Source organism: Equus asinus, chromosome 28, assembly GCF_041296235.1.
Source record: "Equus asinus isolate D_3611 breed Donkey chromosome 28, EquAss-T2T_v2, whole genome shotgun sequence".
Lineage (NCBI taxonomy): Eukaryota > Metazoa > Chordata > Mammalia > Perissodactyla > Equidae > Equus > Equus asinus.
Genome location: NC_091817.1, coordinates 49,836,946 through 49,854,413, shown reverse-complemented (window position 1 = coordinate 49,854,413; position 17,468 = coordinate 49,836,946). Strand labels below are relative to the sequence as shown.

The window sequence follows — 17,468 nt, the reverse complement described above, 5'->3', positions numbered from 1 at the left end:
GTTTGGTGATGGTTGTGCCATTTAATGGACAGGAAAACTGAGGCCCAGCCGGGACGGTAGTGAACCCGAGGGGTCCTGCCCCCAGCCCAGAGCTGGCAGAGCGCAGCACCCTCCTTCCGGGCTCAGACACTGACCCGAGGGTCTCTCGGCAGCGCAGGCCAAGGTGCAGTTTGTTCAGGCCCAGCCAAACCTGGGCCTCGTCCTGCCTACTGTCTCTGCCTGGGGGCCCTGGGGAGGAGGCCCATGACCTTGAGCTGCAGCCCACAAGGCCAGGCTGGCCCGTCGGTGAGGGAGACATTGCCCTGTGGGAAAGCGGCTGTGGCCTTGGGTGTCCAGGCCCAGAGTGGTGGGAAGGAGAGTGGGCCAGGGGCTCCACGAGGCCACCCCTGGGGGACACTCCGCACTGCGGCGGGCCCTCGGGCTCAGAGGGCAGGCCTTCTGAGAAATGACCTGCGTGCTGCCCACCCACTGGATGGGTGGAGAAGCAGGGACCAGAGGGACATGGCCTCAGGGCTGGATTTCAGAGCCCACGCGTGGCACATTCACAGGTGATAGGGGCAGGATGCATGGGCCTCCGCGTCCCATCCCCTCATGTGGGGTGCTTCCAGGAACCCCGACATTGGCCACCCCAGAGTGACAAGGACTCCCCACTTCCCCGGCAGCCGTTTGCTCGTCTGAGGCCATCTCTGTGGGGTCCTTTCTATCCAGATTCTTCCTGCAGTGTGAGCATGGCCATCTGCACACTCTCCCTGGAGATGGAGGCTCTGAGGCGTCTTGGCCCCGAAGCTTAGGAGAACCCGCTTTCAGTGCCGTGCTCCAGGCAGTTCCCGGGGCAGGTGGGCCTCCCCTTACGGGGCCTGGGGGCCGGGGGCCGGCCCGCTGCTCCCTCCACCTGCGGCTGTCCCTCCGCTCTGTCCACACCTCACGTGCCTCCAGCCCGTCCCTCCACCTGCTCCATCTTCTCTCCCACCCGCCTCCGTCTCCGGGGTGGTGGGGCCGAGGGCTGGTTGGCATTACACTTTGGAGGCTTGCAGGGGATGCTGCTCAACGACACAGCCACACAGCCGTTTACATGATCCTGCCGTGAACTCCTCGCCTCTGCCTGCCCACCTCGCGGCGGCCCCTGAGGGATCCTGCAGCACGGCCTGGGGGTGTACTGGCTTCCCACATGGGGCAAGCCAGGCCCTCGGGGCCCAGGGCAGAGGACCCTCGGGGGCAGGTGGGGGCCTGGGCTCCGTTTTCTCAGCTGCAGGTGGTGGGAGCTTCCTTGGGCTCTCAGGTCACCCCCGCTGGCACCTTCTCCTGTCCTGTCCTCTCCGGCCCACTCCTCTGCTCACACAGGGCCCTTGAGACTCCTGCCTGGGACCTCTCGAGGGCTGCCCGACACCAGATATACCCCTGGCCACTCTCCCGCTCTCACAGCCACAGGTGTTTGTACACCTCTGTGTGTCCCCGGCCAGCAGGCCTGTGAGTGCACATGCCCCTGTGTGGGTGTGTGTGAGTGTGTGGAGGAGGGCGCACATGTGTGTAGTCCGCGTATGTCTCTGGGCTCATCGGTGAGGTTGGGGGCCCGTGGGTCTGTCGTGTGTGCACTTGGGGCTTGGAGGCCATCCGGGAACCGCCCGCTGCCTGCAGGCCTGGTGGCTGAGCTGCCCTGCCCAGGGCAGCTGAGCTGGGTGGATGCTGCCACCTGCTGGCCAGGCACGCACCGACCGCGCCTGGGTCTCCAGGCTGCAGGATGGGCTCAGGCTGCAGGGGACTGGGCTCGCTCGGCCAGGCCCTGAATGGACTAGAGCAGCGGTGGGTCCTGAGGGCGTGGGACAGGCTGGAGCGCAGGTGGTCCCAGAGCATCGGATTTGCAGTCTGGGGCGGGGGCCTAGAATTTCCATCATTCCATCCATTACGTGGATGCTGCTGGCCCCGGGCCATGGAGCCATGGTGAGCTAAACGGGGGCATGAAGTCCTGCGGCCCCACTGGCCCCATGAGTCTCCACCCTCAAGTCCCCAGATGGGCTTCCTCAAACGAGGCTCAGACTCCATCTACCCCAACCCTAAATCCCAGCCCCGTGCCCCTCTTTGCGGCACTCAGTGCTCCCTGCCCCAGGCCCCACTGCAGAGACCCTGAGGAGATCAAAGCCCCCCAGGGTAGGGGCTGCCTCTGGCTCCTTTCCCAGCGCACAGTACGCGTGTCGGTGCAGATGGATGGCCAGGCGCCTTGCCGAGTCACTCGTAGTGACCCACCCCAGCACGCATTGATGAGAGGGGCTGAGACTGAGGGAGAGGACCTGGGGAGGGCACTCCTGGTGGAGGGGACTGGCCAGGCCAGGGCCTGACAGGACACCGGTGGACAGGGGCTGGCAGGGGAGTGTGAGGGTGGGGCAGAGGCCCGAGGGCTCGGACAGCAGTACAGCAGTGTCGAAACGCCACGGTTGCCTGTGTGTGATTCCTCTCCTTGTGGGCGGAGCTGGGCGGGGCTCCCCTCCCCCTCCCCAGTGGGTGTTGTCGGGCTGCTCTGAGCCGCCCCCTCCTGCCTGGGCCCCAGCGGCCTTCAAGATCAGGACGGGATGTCCGTGACTCTGGACAGCTCCCCCTGCGGGTCTTTAGGACACGGTGGGCCCCAGGGCTCTGAGCCTGTGGTGGGGGAGGGTCTCCTGGTTTGACCCCCTCCTGCGGCCTCTGCCGGCGTTCCTGGGTCCCCGAAACTGAGCCCTGATAATTATCTCCCAACACTTACTCTCCCTGTTCCACTCCCTCGAGCTGTGAAGCCTGGAAACAAAGGAGGCTGTGCTGTGGCCTTATGTGCCAGGTTAACAAGCCTGAGGGGCTGGGGGGCCCCAGTGCTGCTCGGGGCAGCTCTGCAGGGCCAGGTGCCCAGGGACAGCAAGGAAGCGGCAGCTGAAGCCAAGGCTTTCTGAGCCAGGTCCTAGGCTCCTGGGCGGGCAGGGCGGGGCTGGTGGGAGGATGGAGGCCACGGCCGGAGGCGCCCGTGCAAACAGTGGGAATATATTTGAGAGGATGCGTCCGCTGTGATTTGTCCAGTACAACCTCAGAGGCCCCACATTTTATTTATTAGCACAAAGGCATTCTGAAAGGTGATTCGGGCCCGATTTGGTCTCTTTTGAAATATTAAAATAAAACTTCTGACATACACATTGCACCCAAGGTAAAAACGAAAAAACAGAACGGAATGGACCACGAGCCTCGGAGATTCCTAAGAGTAGACGGTGCCTCTCCACTCTCCAGGGCCCTTTCAAGACACGGTTCTGTGAGAAGGACGTGCGGGCCAACCCCGGGTCATGTCAGTGCATGGGGCACCTCGGCGACCGGGCGGCAGCGCCACACCCTGGCTCTGAGGGTCCCGTCCCGCTGCTCCTACTGTGCCTGCTGGTGGCCGGGAGCCAGTGAAAGACTTCTCGGGCTGCTGGTGCCCGTGGGCCTCTGTGCAGCCCCTTGCGCCTCCCAACCCCGTCTCCCCAGGGAAAACACACCAGGGAAGCCAGTATTCACATTACGTCATGAAATAGCACCAGAAACTTCAGAGTAGAACTGCTGACACTCGCAGCCGACAGCTCCGCGTGGGAGGAAGGCTCTAGAAAGGGCGATCGCAGAGCCTGGGGTGGGGGCCGAGGCGCGTGGGGAGGCAGGACCGGTGGAGCTGCCCGTGAGCAGCTTTCTCCACGTTCCGGATGGGAGCCTGGTCCCCAGGGTTCAAGGTGCACTGGAGACCGGTGTTTCCCTTGGCAGCACGGACAGTGGCTGGCACGACCCTGTGGTCAGAGAAGGGCTGTTGTGCACTGGAGGGCAGGGTGGCTCAGGAATGGTGGAGAGCCCTGTCCCCCTGTTTGATTTCTAAGGTCACTTTGGAGTTCCAGGAACAGCAGCAACAAGACTAAGGGAGGCTGCCACCATCTTATTTGCAGCTGCCTCCACTTACTTCCCTGCTAGATGACATGGGGGGGACCCTGTGCAAACCTTCAAATGGGGATTCTGTGGCTACTGTGCCTCAGCAAGGGGGCACACGGGGCTGGGGCAGGGGGCATGAGCTGGTACCTAGAAAACAGCTTCATGGTCTCAAAGAGGCTGCAGCTGGCCCGCCCCTCATCCTTACCTTCCAGCTAGAAAGGGATTACTGTCCACCCCAGGCCCTACTCAATGCATCCCAGTCTCAGCTGTAACACCAAAGTCTGGGCATTGGTATAGTTAAGTCAAGTGGATTAAGACACGTCCACCAAGCAAACCATCTCGGAGGACTGAAGGTTGGTGGCATAGCACGGAGTCCCCCATTCACTGGGTTCATCCCCAGACCTGCTCCCAGGCACGCACTTGCTCCTATAAATTACTCAGAAGGGTCCTTTTTCAAAGGGATCTTGAAGCTGGTTAGTCTCTGCCCGAAGAGCTGGCTGAGGAGGTCACTCTGGGATTCCGCCGTCCGACAGGCATGGGAGGTGGCGGGTTCAGCACCGTGGACAGCTCTGCCTCTCTTGGGGGGCCTGTGCAGGGGTCTCCCCGAGGGGAAGGCCTTGCCAGGCCCCTCCTTGCTGCGCCTGCTGTCCCCGTGGGTGTGGCCCGGCTCTGCCTTCCGCGGCTCTGAGGGCTGGGGGGGCGTCCTGCTGTTCTGACTGCTGGGCCTGAGCTTGGCTGGGAGCACGCGGCTGGGAGTTGCTTGCTTTCGGGGGGCCCTAGGGGGTTTGTCAGGGACCGGGGGGGTTCTCCCCAAGCCCCCCCCACTGTCACTCCTGCTCAACCCCAGAGCCCGGCCCTTTCTCTTCTTCTCACCGCCCTCCCCACCCTCCCTGGGGCCCAGGCTCCCTCGGAGCCCCTGGTCACCAGCTTCCCTTGGTCCCTTGGTGAAGCACCTGTCTGGGGCTCTAGGGAGGGGCTTGTCTGGGGTGGGGCTCTGGCCTGGGCAGCTGGGCTTGGCTGGGGTGGTGGCTGTCTCACTTTGGAGCTGCCCACTGGCTGGCTGGGGCTGGCTGCCGCCTGCTGTCTTGGTGCCGTGCCGCAGGCCTCCACTGCCCTGGGCACTGGGGCCAGGCTTGGCTTTGAGGGAGGTGGACTTTGGCCTGTCCTCAGTGCTGCAGGCTGGATCTCCAGGTGCCGGGCTGGCCATGGCCTTTTTCAGTTGCACCAGGAACTTGGGTGCTTTGCCGGGGGTGGACAGGGCTGACTTGTCTTTTGAAGAACTCCGGCCACCCCCAGGCCTGGTGGCACTGCCCTTGTGGGAGGGGCTCCCTGTGCCCCCGTCAGGCACCATGTGGCTTGTGGCCACCTGCTTCTCCTTCCGGAGTGGGGAGGGGGCTTCTGGGCGATGGTCAGAAGCACGTTTGCCAGGGACACTGCAGGTCCTGCGTTTCCCAGAGAAGGGGTCCACAGCCCTCTTTTCCTCGGTGTCTTGGCTTCTGACCCCTGGCTGGGGCAGAGACTCCCCCGGTGGGAGAGCCTGCTGGGGAAGAGGCCCAGGACTGCCTGGGGAAGCCTTGTCCTCAGAGTTCTTCACGGCTCGGCCCAGCTTGTGGCCATCTTCGCCATCAGCTGAGGCTGCCGGGAAGGGAGACAGAGATGGGGGCAAGAGCTCCTGGAGGTCAGAGGGTAGATCACTCCCCCCAACTGGGTGGCCCACAGGGTCTCCAGGCCTCTCCGGGGTCCCGGGCTGCCCCTTGCTGGTGCCAGGAGCTGCCTCTGGGCAGGGCTGGAGTAGGGCTGGGGGGGACCCCTCGCTCAGGGTGGGGCTGCTGCTCCGGGACAAAGGCTTGTCCATGCTGGGCCCCGGGGAACTGCCGGGCGCGGCCACCCTGCGCCGTTTGCTGGGCAGTGTGCCCTCACGGGCGGGGGCCTTCTGCCCGGGGGCGCCGGGCCTCCTCACGCGGCGGAACGTGAAGGGCTGCTGCCCCCTCCTCAGGTGTTTGTCCATGTGTCGGTCGAACTGCTCCTTCTTGGCGAAGGTGTAGTTGCAGGAGCTGCAGACGAAGGACCTCTTGCTGATGTGCGTGACGTTGGCACAGAGCTCGCAGGCGTACAGCGGCGTGTGCTGCAGCTCCAGCTCCTCCTGCACCCCGTGCTCCCCGCCCAGGTGCACACGCAGCTCACGATGCTCCGAGTAGACCCGCGGGCACTGGGGGCACAGGTAGACGCGCTGTGGGCTGTGCACCGCCAGGTGGCGCTGCAGCTTGAAGGGTTTGGGGAAGCGCTTCCCGCAGTGGTGGCAGTCGCGGGAGGGGTCCTTGCAGTCCTCGTGCACCGGGATGGCCTGCAGGAGGGGCTCGTTGCTGGAGCAGGGGTCGGGGGACGGGCGAGGGGACGTCTTGGCAGAGCTGCAGGGTGGAGCGGGGTTCACACAGGCTGACGGGTTGCCCTTGCCCAAGGCTCTCTCTGGTGCCGAGGCGCCATCTTGGTTTGAGTTGTTGGCAGTGGCCTTGGGTTTGGCCCTCTCCCTCAGGAACTCTTTCTCAGCTCCCGGCTTGCGCCCCGATGCCTCTGTGGGGCCCCCATTTGTCTTGCCAATCGAGTGCACTCCCCTGTGGGGTTTGGATACCTGCCCCATGATGCTGCTCAGGAAGTGCGTGACTGCACTGTCCCCCTCCCAGCATCCAGGCAGGGCCCCCAGGGACCTCCGTGCCTGCCCCTCGCGGGCAAACCGCATGGCGTGCTCCCGTAGGTGCTCATTATACATCCAGACGTCAGCCAGCTCCCTCAGGCACATGCCACAGACCCACAGCCCCGCCTTGCCCTGCAGGTGCTTCTCCTGCAGGTGCTCCCGCAGCAGCTCGCGAGAGCCGAACCTGCGCTCCACGCACATGTAGCAGGTGGGGGGCGGCGAGGGACTGTGGGCCAGCTTGTGGAGATCCAGCTCGCCCAGGCCATGGAAGCGCTGGAAGCACACCCTGCACTTGTAGGGTGCCCTCCTGGCCTTGGCGTGCCCGTCTCTGCTTGGGGCCCTCTTGGCCCCGGCTGCCTCCTCTGTCCTTTTGCTCCGTGGCCCCTGGGAGTTTGCCGTGGCCTTGAAGTCTAAGAAGCTTGTGCCAGGGAGACCCACAGGGTCTTCACAGGGCCCTAAGAAGCTCAGGTCTTGCATTTCAAGCTTGGTGCTGAGCACCTTGAGATCCACAGTGTTCCCGGGGAGCCCACTGTCATAGCGTTCTCGCTCCAGGTAAGGCGGCTCAGGGCTCACGTCTCCAAGAGAAGAGGCAGTCTCTTCTGAGGGGGCCCGAAGCTCCAGGCCTCGCCAGGCCGCCGGGACCATGTGCAGCTCAGGGATGTTCTCTGCCCGGTGTTCCTCGGCGTGGCAGGAGGGCGCTTCCTCCACACAGTTCGCCTCCAGCTCGGGCTCCAGGGCCCACAGGCTGGGGCCAGGGGCCCAGGGGTCAATGCCAGGTACCTTGCTGCTAAGGAAGCCCTCCAGGAGGAAGGACTCGGGCAGACCCGTGGCCTCATCGCCCCAGGGGTCCTCGTGAGACAGGCAGAGCGAGCCCGAGTCGCTGAGGTCTGTGGGCAGGTGGGAGGACGGGGCTGCGCTGCCTGCCCCGTCGCGGCTGGGCTCCAGCAGTGGCGGGGGCTTCAGCTTTTTCCCACGCTTCCCGTAGACATGGGGGTTCTTCTTCCGAGTCCAGCGGTCACCCAGAGGGAAGAGCTGGGAGAAAGAGGCCTCATCATCAAACAGGCTCAGAGGGTCCCCGAGACCCGGGCTGGGGGCTTCGAGAGTGGTGCCCTCATGCTCCTGGACCCCGTCTTCCAGGTTGCGCTGGGGGTCCTGGAGGCAACTGCTGATGGTGCCACTGGCTTCAGAACCACAAGTCTCGGGGGGGCCTGGGGAGCCCGAGGGAGGCCTGTGCCCCTCCCAGACACCGTGCCCTGACCGGCTCTCGGCAGCTCTGCTGTCCCCTGCAGGCTCTCTATAGACACCCGAGGTCCTGGTCTCTCTGGGACCGCAGCATCCCCCTGCCAAGGCTGCCTTCTGCACCCCTGGGCCTTTCCCAGCAAGTGCCCCCTCCCTTCTCCCTGAATGGGCCACCTGATCCCTGGGTGACTTCTGTGCGGGCGTCTCATTTGGGTCCGTGGCCATGAGAGGCGGCTGCGCGACCTGGGTCTCCTGCTCTGCCTCCGGTGAGAGGCAGCGGCTGGGGAGGACTGGGTAATTGGCAATCACAGTTGATGGATTCCAGCCGCTTGTATCTGAAATCGCATCAGGAGAGACTCGAGCACTGCTCTCCTCCCGGAACCTTCTCGCTCTGGGCTTCCTCGCTTTCTTGTTTGACCTCCCTCCTGCCTCGCTGGGCAAGTCTGTGGGCGCTCTGCCCCGCCTCTGGCCTCCTCCCTTCTCTGCTGGTTTGAGATGGTGCTCCTTCTTGTCCAGCTGGTCCCGTGTCCTGGGCTCTGCAGACCTCACATCCACTCCTTGCTTGACCAGGCCTGGGGAGTGTGGTTCCCGGCTGACGGGACAGCCTGGGGTTCCCAGAACGCCGAGCCCCTGTCTAAGCTCCTTGGACGTCTCGGGACCCAGGGCGTCCTCAGGAGCTGTGGAGCCCTGGACAGGAGGCGGCCCAAGAATGTGGCTGGGGCTGCTCAGCGAGCGCCTCGGTTTCTCCTTCCCAGGCACCCTGCGGCTTTTCTTCCCGGGGGGGCGGCACGTCTGGGCTGCGGGCTGGGGGGCGGGCAGGGCTGGCGGGCTTGGCTGGGAGGGAGCCCCCTTGTGTAGCCCGTGTTTCCTGGCTCTGTGGCGGCTCAGGCCTGGCCTGGAGCGGAAGGAGGCCGAGCAGACCTCACAGGTCACAGGCCGCCCGTGGGGGGCTCGGTCCTTCCAATGGCCATTCTCAGTGGACACAGGCTTCTTTTTAAAGCCACGAGGCTTCTGTCTGGGGTCCTGAGGGCTGAGGGGGTCCCCCTGAGGTGTCTGGGGGAGGATATTTCTGAGGCTTGGCGGGGAGTCGGGTCTGGAGTCACTGTCTATGCTGCTCCTCCGGGACACGGCTCTGCCCAGGTGGAGCTCTGCAGGAGGGTGGGTGACCGTCAGGCCTCTGGTGCCAGCTTCGGGTGCCCTTGTAACGCCAGTGTGCCCAGCCTCAGGTGTCTCCAGGACTTCCTGTCCCTGGAGGCTGGCCCCTGCCTCGCCTTCCAGGCCGGCGTGGGGTTCTGGCCCTACGGCCCCCTGTGTGGAAGGGTGAGTGGGCGCAGTGGGGATGCTGCAGCCTTCCCTGTTTCCTGGGGGTTCTGACGAGGGGTCCCTGGAGATCCTGCTGGGGCTGGTGCGGGGCAGGGCTCCCTTGCAGTGAGCGTCTGGCCGCTTGGCCCTGGGGCCTCTCACTGCCCCCATGCCCTCTGTGGTGGGCAGGGCAGCAGCCTTGACGGTCACTCTCAGGGAGACGGCCCTCGCTGGGGGTGGAGGGGCAGCACAGGTAGGAGACAGCCTCAGCTGCTCATTCCTGGAAACCTCTAGGGTTCCTGACATGTGGTCTTCAGGGTTGTCCCCATGATGGGTGGGAGTGAAGACACCGATGAAGCTGGGCTGGCCCGCGGGAGGGTCTCCCAGGGGTCTGTGGTCCCCCAGGAAGGGTTGGTAAGCTGGGCTTTCCTTGAGGCCACAGGGGCTTGTCCTCAAAGATAGGTCAGTGGGGGTTGGGGTGCAGTCGGCCCTTTCTGGAGGTGTCCAGGCAGGAGAAGGTGCCGGCAGATGCTGCGGGCTGCTAGGGTACCCGCAGGATGGAGAGGCTGTGAGCAGCCCCCTCAGAGCCCCTGAAGGAGCTGATGGAGGGTCTTCCTGGGGCAGGTGCTTGAGGCCACAGGGAACGGAGGTGGCTGAGGATGGGAGCGAAGGGGCCCAGCTGGCCAGGTTGCTGGTGGTGGGCACTGGGTTCTCCCCAGCGAGCAGCAGCTGCTTCTCAAGGCCTGGGCCAGCCGCCTCCTCTCGGGTCTGGTCCTCAGGCCCACTTTGGGCATGGGCTGCTGCCAAGGCTGGGAGCAAAGATTCTGAATCGGAGGAGGCGGGACTTGGGGTGGCCTGTGCCTCGTTCTGTGGGCCCAAGGCCACCCTGCCTTCCTGCAGTTGTCCCCCTAGCTGGTCTGCACCCATGGCTGGCCTGGCCAGAGCAGTTTCAGGACTGGCATTGACTGTGGTGAGGTCACCCGGCCCCCCACAGCTCCCCCTCTTATCTGGCTGCAGCTGGCTGGCTTGGCCTTGGCCCTTGGGCTTCTCAGCCTGGCCGAGCATGCCCAGACGTCCATCTGCCTCTGGCCCTGGCTGACGTCCAGCCACTGCAGGGATAGCTGTCATCTGTGCACCTCCCAGGGAGCCCCGGGTGGGGCTGCAGGCCATGCTCCCACCTTCCACACTGTCCCCTTCCAGATCTGAGGGCTGGCTGCACTGAGGGCTCTGGGCATCGGCAGGTGGGGGCTCCTGGGAGCCCCAGGCCTCGCCTTCCCTCTCAGCCGCTCTGGCCACTAGGAGCTGGAGTTGCTGCAGCGGGCTCGCAGCTGGGTCCTGGGGCCTCCCGCCAGGACTGGCATCGGGCGTGCAGGCAGGACTCGGGGAGGCCCCCACTGGGACCAGCTCCTTGTTACCCTCAAAGCCGGGGCCCCCTACCATGGGGTGGGGGAGCCCCGCTCCTTCTGGCCCACCTGCGCTGCTGACAGATTGTCCCTTGGTGGTCTCGCTGTGACTGGCACCAGTAGGTGGGGTGGCACCTGGAGACAGAATCCTGGCACCCCGAAACACCAAGTCAGGTTGCAGATGGGCGGTGGGGCTGCCAAACGCTCCCAGCTCGGGGGGCTCTCTGCAGGGCCTGTGTGCCTCATGGGCTCCTGGGAGACTCCCTTGTCCCCATGTGCTGGGGAGGGGCAGCAGGAGGGTGTTGAGTCGATGGAGTTTGGTGGCCCTGTTGTTCTTAGGAAGTAAAGGCTCCTGGCTTGGGCTGCACTTTGCTGACCTTCCCACGTCCAACGGGGACTTGAGCAGCTCTCCGGGGCCAGGGACTTCTGGGCAGAACTGGCAGTCCCCTTCTGCCTTGGGGGGCCCCATCTCGGAGACTATGTCTTTCTGCACTGGCTGGAAACTGAGGCGGGCCTCCGTGGGGCTGAAAGGAGCCCCAGAAGCCACATCTTTGTGGGCGCTGCGGGGAAGAGCTGCTTCTCCAGCGTGGAATGCGGGCCACTCCTCCTGGGGGCTCCCCGGAGGCCCCTCTGCAGCGGCCACAGCAGTTTGTGCCCCTTCTGGGTGTAGACTCAACTCCCCAAGACTGGTGAGGCCAGCTGTGGAGAGTGAGTCCTCGCAGGATGGGGTGGCCTGGGGGATGGGCAGAGGGGTGCCCGGGCCCAAGGGCACCGCACCCGCCTGCTCAGCACTGCCCAGCCCTCCTGGGGCCGTGTGCACATCTTGGCTTTTCAGCTGACTTTCTAACTCGGTGACCAATCTCTTGATCTCTAACTCGTCCTCAGACAGGTTGCTCATAAAAGTGACGCCACATTCAGTAACTTTGCCAGGTAGAGGGGGAGAGCTGGTGGCTCTTGTCCCTGGAGGGGGACACTTCTTGCTGAATGCCTTTTCCTCTGAGAGGTCAGGAAAATGGCCCACGTGGCTGGGCAGCGTGGAGGACGCGTCCTCCAGCAGGGACCAGCCCTTTTCGGGCAGAAACGATGGGTATGGTGGATCTGACAAGGGTTTCCTCGGGGGAGGGTGGGCACATGCACATGGAGAGTGGGCGTCCCCACTTCCAGACAGGCTGCTGTAAATCGGCGGGTCGAAGCCGTCCACAGGCAGCCCAGAGAAAAGGGGTGGGGACTCCAAGGTCAGTGGCAATCTGGCTTCGCCTGGGTCTGTGTCGACCGTGTAGGGTGGATTCCTGGGAGGTTTTGGCTCGAGGGAACTGGCGTCCACACCGTCCTGGCGAAGGTGCACGCTGTTGGCTGGCGGAGTGTCCGGAGCCGAGGGCTCGGGGTACAGGTCTTCGTGGAAACAGCTGGCCAGGTCTTTAGGCCCAAGGAACAGCTTGCTGTGGGGGCTGCTATAGGGCTGGGGCCCCTTTTTGGCAACTGGAACCCCCGCGGGGTCTCTGTTAAACACAGCAGGGTCACAACCAAGATCTGGAGTCTTCAAAAACAGGGTGCTGAGTTTGGGGAAGGCAGCATTGGTGGCATTAGCGACAGGCACCGGCAATTCTCTTGGTGGGCAGGCAGGGGGTTCCTCTCTGTCCTGGGAGATGGGCGGCTCCGGGCCCTGGGGCTCTCCCAGCAGACTGCCCGCCCCTGGAGCTGGCGAGGTGCCCCGGGGCCCCACTGTGTCCTCTCTGCTGGACTGTGGTCGCTCTGGGGCTGGGGGGCTTCCTCCCACACACATGGCTGGAGAAGAGCTTGAAACCTCTCTGAGAAGTTTTGTGGTGTCAGGGGGCAGCTCGTCAGCAATTTCAGGGTTCTTGGTCTCTTGAGAGAAGTCCAGCGATAGACGGTTTTCCTCTGGGGTCTTGGCACTGCCGGGGACCTGCAGGAGATGCGTGGAGCCTTTCTCCTGGAGGCCTGCTCTGGCCTCGGGGCTCTCGCTGGGGCCTGGGCAATGCCCACCTGGCTCTTGTGGGGTGGGGGAGCCCCCACCCTTCATGGCTCCCTGCCTCACGACCTTCCTGGGCTTCTGCTGCTCTCCTCCCTCTCTGGGACTTGGGGTCAAGTCTGCTCCCTTCCTCTTCTCGCCTCGGTGCCACCGCCGGCTGCCATGGCGGGGCCGGCCTCTGAAGTGGGGGCCCCGCGGCCGGGAGCTGTCCTCCTCCTCAGACTCGGAGGCGTAGTCGTACTCCCGGGGCCCGCCATCTGTGGTGCCACGCGGGGGCCTCTCGGGCACTAGAGAGCAGGGGCCGCCCTGCGCCGGCCGGCCGTGCCGCTTGTTCTTCTGCTGCACGATCTTGTGGATGAGCTCCTTGCTCCAGGTGCCACCCCGCGTCTTCCTCCTCCTGGAATCCTTCCCGGGGGACAGTCGGAGGCGCCTGGAGCTCCTGGTCTCCACGGGGAGAGCCTGTCCGTCAGGATCTGCATGGCTCTTGGGGGCCTGGGTTCTGAGGTCCCGGGGGCGGGGCACAATCGGCTCAGCCCTGTCCCCCTTCCTCCTTGGCCTTGGGTGGGTGGCTCTGGTGCCCCTGCCGGGCCTCTTGGTAGTGTTGACGGTGTCTAGCTCTTTCTGGAACAACTTAAACCGCTTCCCTCTCCTCTGCTGGCTGGCCGGGCTGGCCCCGTCTGCCTCCGCAGGTGCTGGGCCCAGGGAGCGGGTTTTGGGCCTGCTGTGGGCTGGGTAGCCCCCGTCCCCAGGGCGGGCACCCTGGGGCTCCAGCAGGGCAGCCACTGCTGGGAGCTGGGGCTGGGCTTTGCTCTCTGGCATTGCCCCCACTCTGATCTTGGAGGGCTGCCCAGCACTGGGACCTCTGGGGCCGGAAGGTTCCTCATCGGTGAAGACGTCGATGAAGCTGCTGTCAATCTCAGGGTTGTCTGACTGGTACTCCAGGCCGTTGAGCGCCTCGGTGATGAGGCTGTCCAGCTTGGCTTCGTCCTCCAGGTCCAGGTCTGCAGCAGGGAGCGGGAAGGGGCCAGCAGCCAGGCCGGGCAAGAAGCTCGTCCTCAGGGGGTCATCTTTGCCATCTGCCCGGACGTCCCCACCCAGCAGAAAGGGGACCATCTTGGTGTGGCTGAGCAGTCCTGGGCTCCCACTGGCTGGTGCTTTGGGAGTGGCCAGCATGGAGGGGGCAGCAGGGGGTGTGGGGAGCCCTGGGGACTGCTGGTGGCCATCCTTGGCCCTCGCCAGAAGCTGGCTGCAGAACTGCCGGTGCTCCAGGAAGGCGGCCAGGCTGCTATAGTTCCGGTCACACTGCTTGCAAGTGAGCAGCACGTCCAGCTGGTCCAGGCTGGCGCTGCTGAGGGGGAAGTGGTGTGCAGAGTACGGGGGTGGCTCCCGGGGGAAGACCTCCAGCCCCCTGCTGCCCACCTCAGGGCCCGTGCTGGGGAACGGGGCCTCCTCCAGGCATTTGTAGGTGCCGTCGGCCCCCAGCCCCTCTGTGGGGAAGGGGAAAGCCTTGACGGGCTCTGGCTGGTAGTGGATGGGGAGGGCGTGTGAGGGCTCAGGGGACGGGAAGGGGCTGCTGGTCTCCTGGGCGTGAGTGGAGTGCTGGTAGAAGGAAGAGGGCCTGAGCGGGCCGGGGAGCTGGCTCTCCTCGGAGCTGGGGTTGGCCGGGCTGCCGGACAGCGGCGAGAGTGAGGAGCAGGTGCTGCTGCCGGCCGTGGTGGTGGCGGGCGAGGGCAGCGGGGACTCACTGGGAGAGGCTCCCACCACCCTGGGTGGTGGCAGGCTGGGTGTCCCTCGGGGTGAGACCTGCGGCTGGGCTACCCCAAAGAACAGGGGCTGGGTTCCAGGGTCCTTCAGCCCATTGTAGGTGAACAGCCCAGGGGAGCCGCTGCTGTGCCGGCCGGGGCTGTTTCTCAGGACCACCAGCTTTTCCCCCTGCCCGGGCGTCTTGCCGGCAGCACCTAGGGCTCCTTGGCTGCCTCCCTGCCACTCGGGGGCCCCTGGCGGGAAGGGCAGCCGGCTCAGCATTTCCATTCTGTGGGTGCTGGGCCTGATAGCCGGGAGGGCCTGGGGCCAGGGCAGAGGGGAACTCTGGGGGAGCCCGAGCTGCTGGCCTGGGCTGGGCTGGCCTTCAAAGAATGCACTCCTTGTGGCAGCCGGGGGACCCAGGGCATGTGTGGGGTAAGGGGCTGTGGGAGGTTCCCACAGCTGGGGCAGCCTGGTGGGTGGGGGACCTGGGGCGGCCAGCTCTGTGTCTAGAGACCCTGGGCTGGTACCCACTCCGCTGGCTCTGGGGCTTCCATAAGGCTGCCCAGGAAAGTGCCTCTGGGGCAGAGAGTTTGGGGGCCCCCTGGGGCTCCCCAGCCCATCATGGGCTGAAGGCGGTCTCTCGGGGAGGGCTTGGGTCATTCTTTTGGGCACACTGTCCGGGAAGGTGGCTGTGCTCTCCGAGAAGGAGCTGGGGGCCGAGGGAGCAGCACCAGTGGTGGGGAGAGCACCGGCGAGGTCGCTGGTGGCCTCGGGGCCGCTGGGCCGGCCGGGATAGCAGGGTGGGGGTGGGGGCGCAGGCCGGGCAGGCTGGGGGTAGGCCAGGCCTGTGCCCACCGCCTCCTCTGGCCACGCTCCCCGAGGTGGGTGGAAGGCAAACACCAGCGCCCTCTCGGGGTACTCAGGCCTGGCTGTGTCCTCGGGGAAGGGTTTCAGGCCGGCCCCATGCAGCGCAGGAAAGGGGAACTGGAAGGAGACCCCCCCAGGGCTGCCACCTTCAGGAAAAGGCTCTGACTCGGTGGGGGGGACCCCGAAACTAGCACCTGGGAAGCTGTTCTCAGCAGCGGGAGGCCAGGCATTGGGTCCGCTGACCTGGAATTCCAAGCAGGAGGCCGGCCTTTGGGGGCTGGTGCTGCGGCCCCGGGGGGCCCTGCGGGGTGGGGGCCCAGGGGGCGCGCTCGGTGAGGTATAGTTGGTGGAGGTAAAGGTGGAGGGGGTCTCCTGGAAGCACCTTGGGAAGCTGAGCTCACCGGGGGCAGGCAGGGCCTCTGCCTCTGGGGGCCGGGGGGCATCGTGCTGTGGGCCCTCAGGGGTCTCATCTGGGGTGGGTCTGGCCCTCGAGCCCGCGATGCTCAGGCTGTAGAGCTGCTGGGGGCCGCTGTCCGCCCTGCCCACCTGCCGGGTGCGAGCCTGTGTGTGGCTCCTCCCTGGTGGGGCCCGGGGGCTGCCGCCCTTCCCCGGGGGGCTGCTCAGAGACTGGGCTCTCAGGAGCTCCACCTCCCCGGCCTGCCATGGCTGGGTTTCGGGGGGCTCCTCGGCCTGGGCCCCGATGCCTGTAGCCTTGGCAGTCCTGCTGGCTGGGGTGCCGCCCCGGCTGGGGGGCTGGGAGGGGCCCCCTGTGCCGCCGGCCGTCTGGCAGGGCTGCAGGTCTCCCGTCACAGTTGGGGGCGGTGCTCCGCGGGGCTGCTCCCCAGGCATGGCCCCTCCGTCCGGGCGCTAGGAGGAGGCGGCGGTCCCAGGGGGTCTTCGGGGAGTAGGCTGGGCAGCCATCCTCGCCCCTCGGGGGGCCGCGGAGAAGCCTGCTCTCATGGTCCCGAGTGGAGCCTGCAAGGAAAGGACAGAAGTGAGTAGGGAACCGTGGGGCTCCGTGGCTCCCCCCGGAGGCTGTGGCAGGACGGGTGCAAAGACCCTCACCCTCAGGGGAAGGGGCTTGGCTCCGAGGGCACCTCGGGAGACAAGAGGGAATGGTTCCTGCCAGACCGAGCACGGGGTTCCCTGGTGAGTGGGGGAGGGGAGTGCTGCTGGGGGCCCCAGGGTGTGAGAGGACCCCCGGCCGCTTCAGAGCCACCCTGTTGGGCGCTAGCCAGGCCGTGAGCACACGAACTCCTAGACCTGCAGAGGGCCCATGGCAGGGATGGGGACACCTGGCGGCCATCTGCCGGCCTGAGATACCATCCAGGCAGGACCAGGGGAGAGCCTAGAAGGATGGAGGGGGTGCCTTCTCCTGCCGATGGGGGCCTCAGTCGGAAGCTGAGTCGCAGGACACAAGGGAGGGGAGACTGTGCACACGCATCTGGCCTGAGGCTCACACCTGGTCCTTCCGGGCCTTGCAGGCCGCCCTGCACCGGACAGCCTCAAGCTCCCCGCTCTGGGGACGCCCTGGTCAGCACCCTGGGGGGGCCAGCACCTGCATTTCTAGGCTCCCTCCCCATGTTTGGAGACCTGCTCAGGGACTGCCCTCTCTGAGGAGTGACCTTCTGCCTGAGTCGAGGCACAAGTGTCCCTTGGTTACCAGGGTGGGCGTGGTTACAGGACTGACCAGGAGAGGATGCCACGCTGCCCCTCCACTCCCACCCCAGACCCCATGGATGGTCCCCCATCCCACCAGCTTAGGGGCCACTCCCCTCCTAAGCATAGGCCTTGCTCCCTCCTCTGGGCCCCATTGCCTGGTGCCAGTCCTCCACTCCCCTTTCCATCTGCAGACTGGGAGACCTTGGGGCAAGGGCTTGTGGGTAAAGTTTATTAAATGAATCAGTGACAGCAGTAAGAGCAGCTTGAGCTTCTGAGCACTTGCTGCAGGCTGGGGTGCTGAGCACTTTCCATCAGTTGTGTCTCTGTCCTCGCAGTGGCTTGGAGTCAGAGCCGTTACTGTCGCCCCCGAGTCACCGGTGAGGACTCGAGGTGTGGGGAGGTGAGTAACTCGCCCGAGGCTTCACGGCTAGTGAAGGACGCAGGGGTCCCCGGGAGGGGCCTCCTCTCAGCCCCACACCGGCTCAGGGCCAGGCTGTGCCAGCATGTGCCCCTCATGACGCCCCCTGCCTGGGAGAGAAGCAGTCCGAGAGCAATGCTGGCCCCTGCCCGGACTTTGAACCTCATAGTGCAGGTCCCGACTCAGCTGCTGACCTGCTATGTGACAGGGACTAGTCCCTTAGCCTCCCTGTGCCTGGAAGTGGGG

At 65.4% G+C, this 17,468-nt stretch overlaps 1 protein-coding gene across 6 annotated transcripts in view; it reads right to left on the bottom strand.

Moving 5' to 3' along the window:
• Nucleotides 1-2,546: 2,546 nt before the first annotated feature.
• The window catches only part of ZNF469 (zinc finger protein 469), a 315,902-nt gene continuing 300,980 nt past the window's right edge, over nt 2,547-17,468 (bottom strand). For 5 of the 6 annotated variants that reach the window (XM_070500273.1, XM_070500271.1, XM_070500272.1 and 2 more), the window contains one exon: nt 2,551-16,117. In XM_070500273.1, coding sequence (XP_070356374.1) covers nt 4,337-15,991 — 11,655 coding nt within the window. In that variant the 5' untranslated portion in view covers nt 15,992-16,117 and the 3' untranslated portion in view covers nt 2,551-4,336. Of the gene's footprint in view, nt 16,118-17,468 lie in introns of all 6 variants that reach the window. The other variant, XM_070500275.1, reaches the window with a different exon arrangement.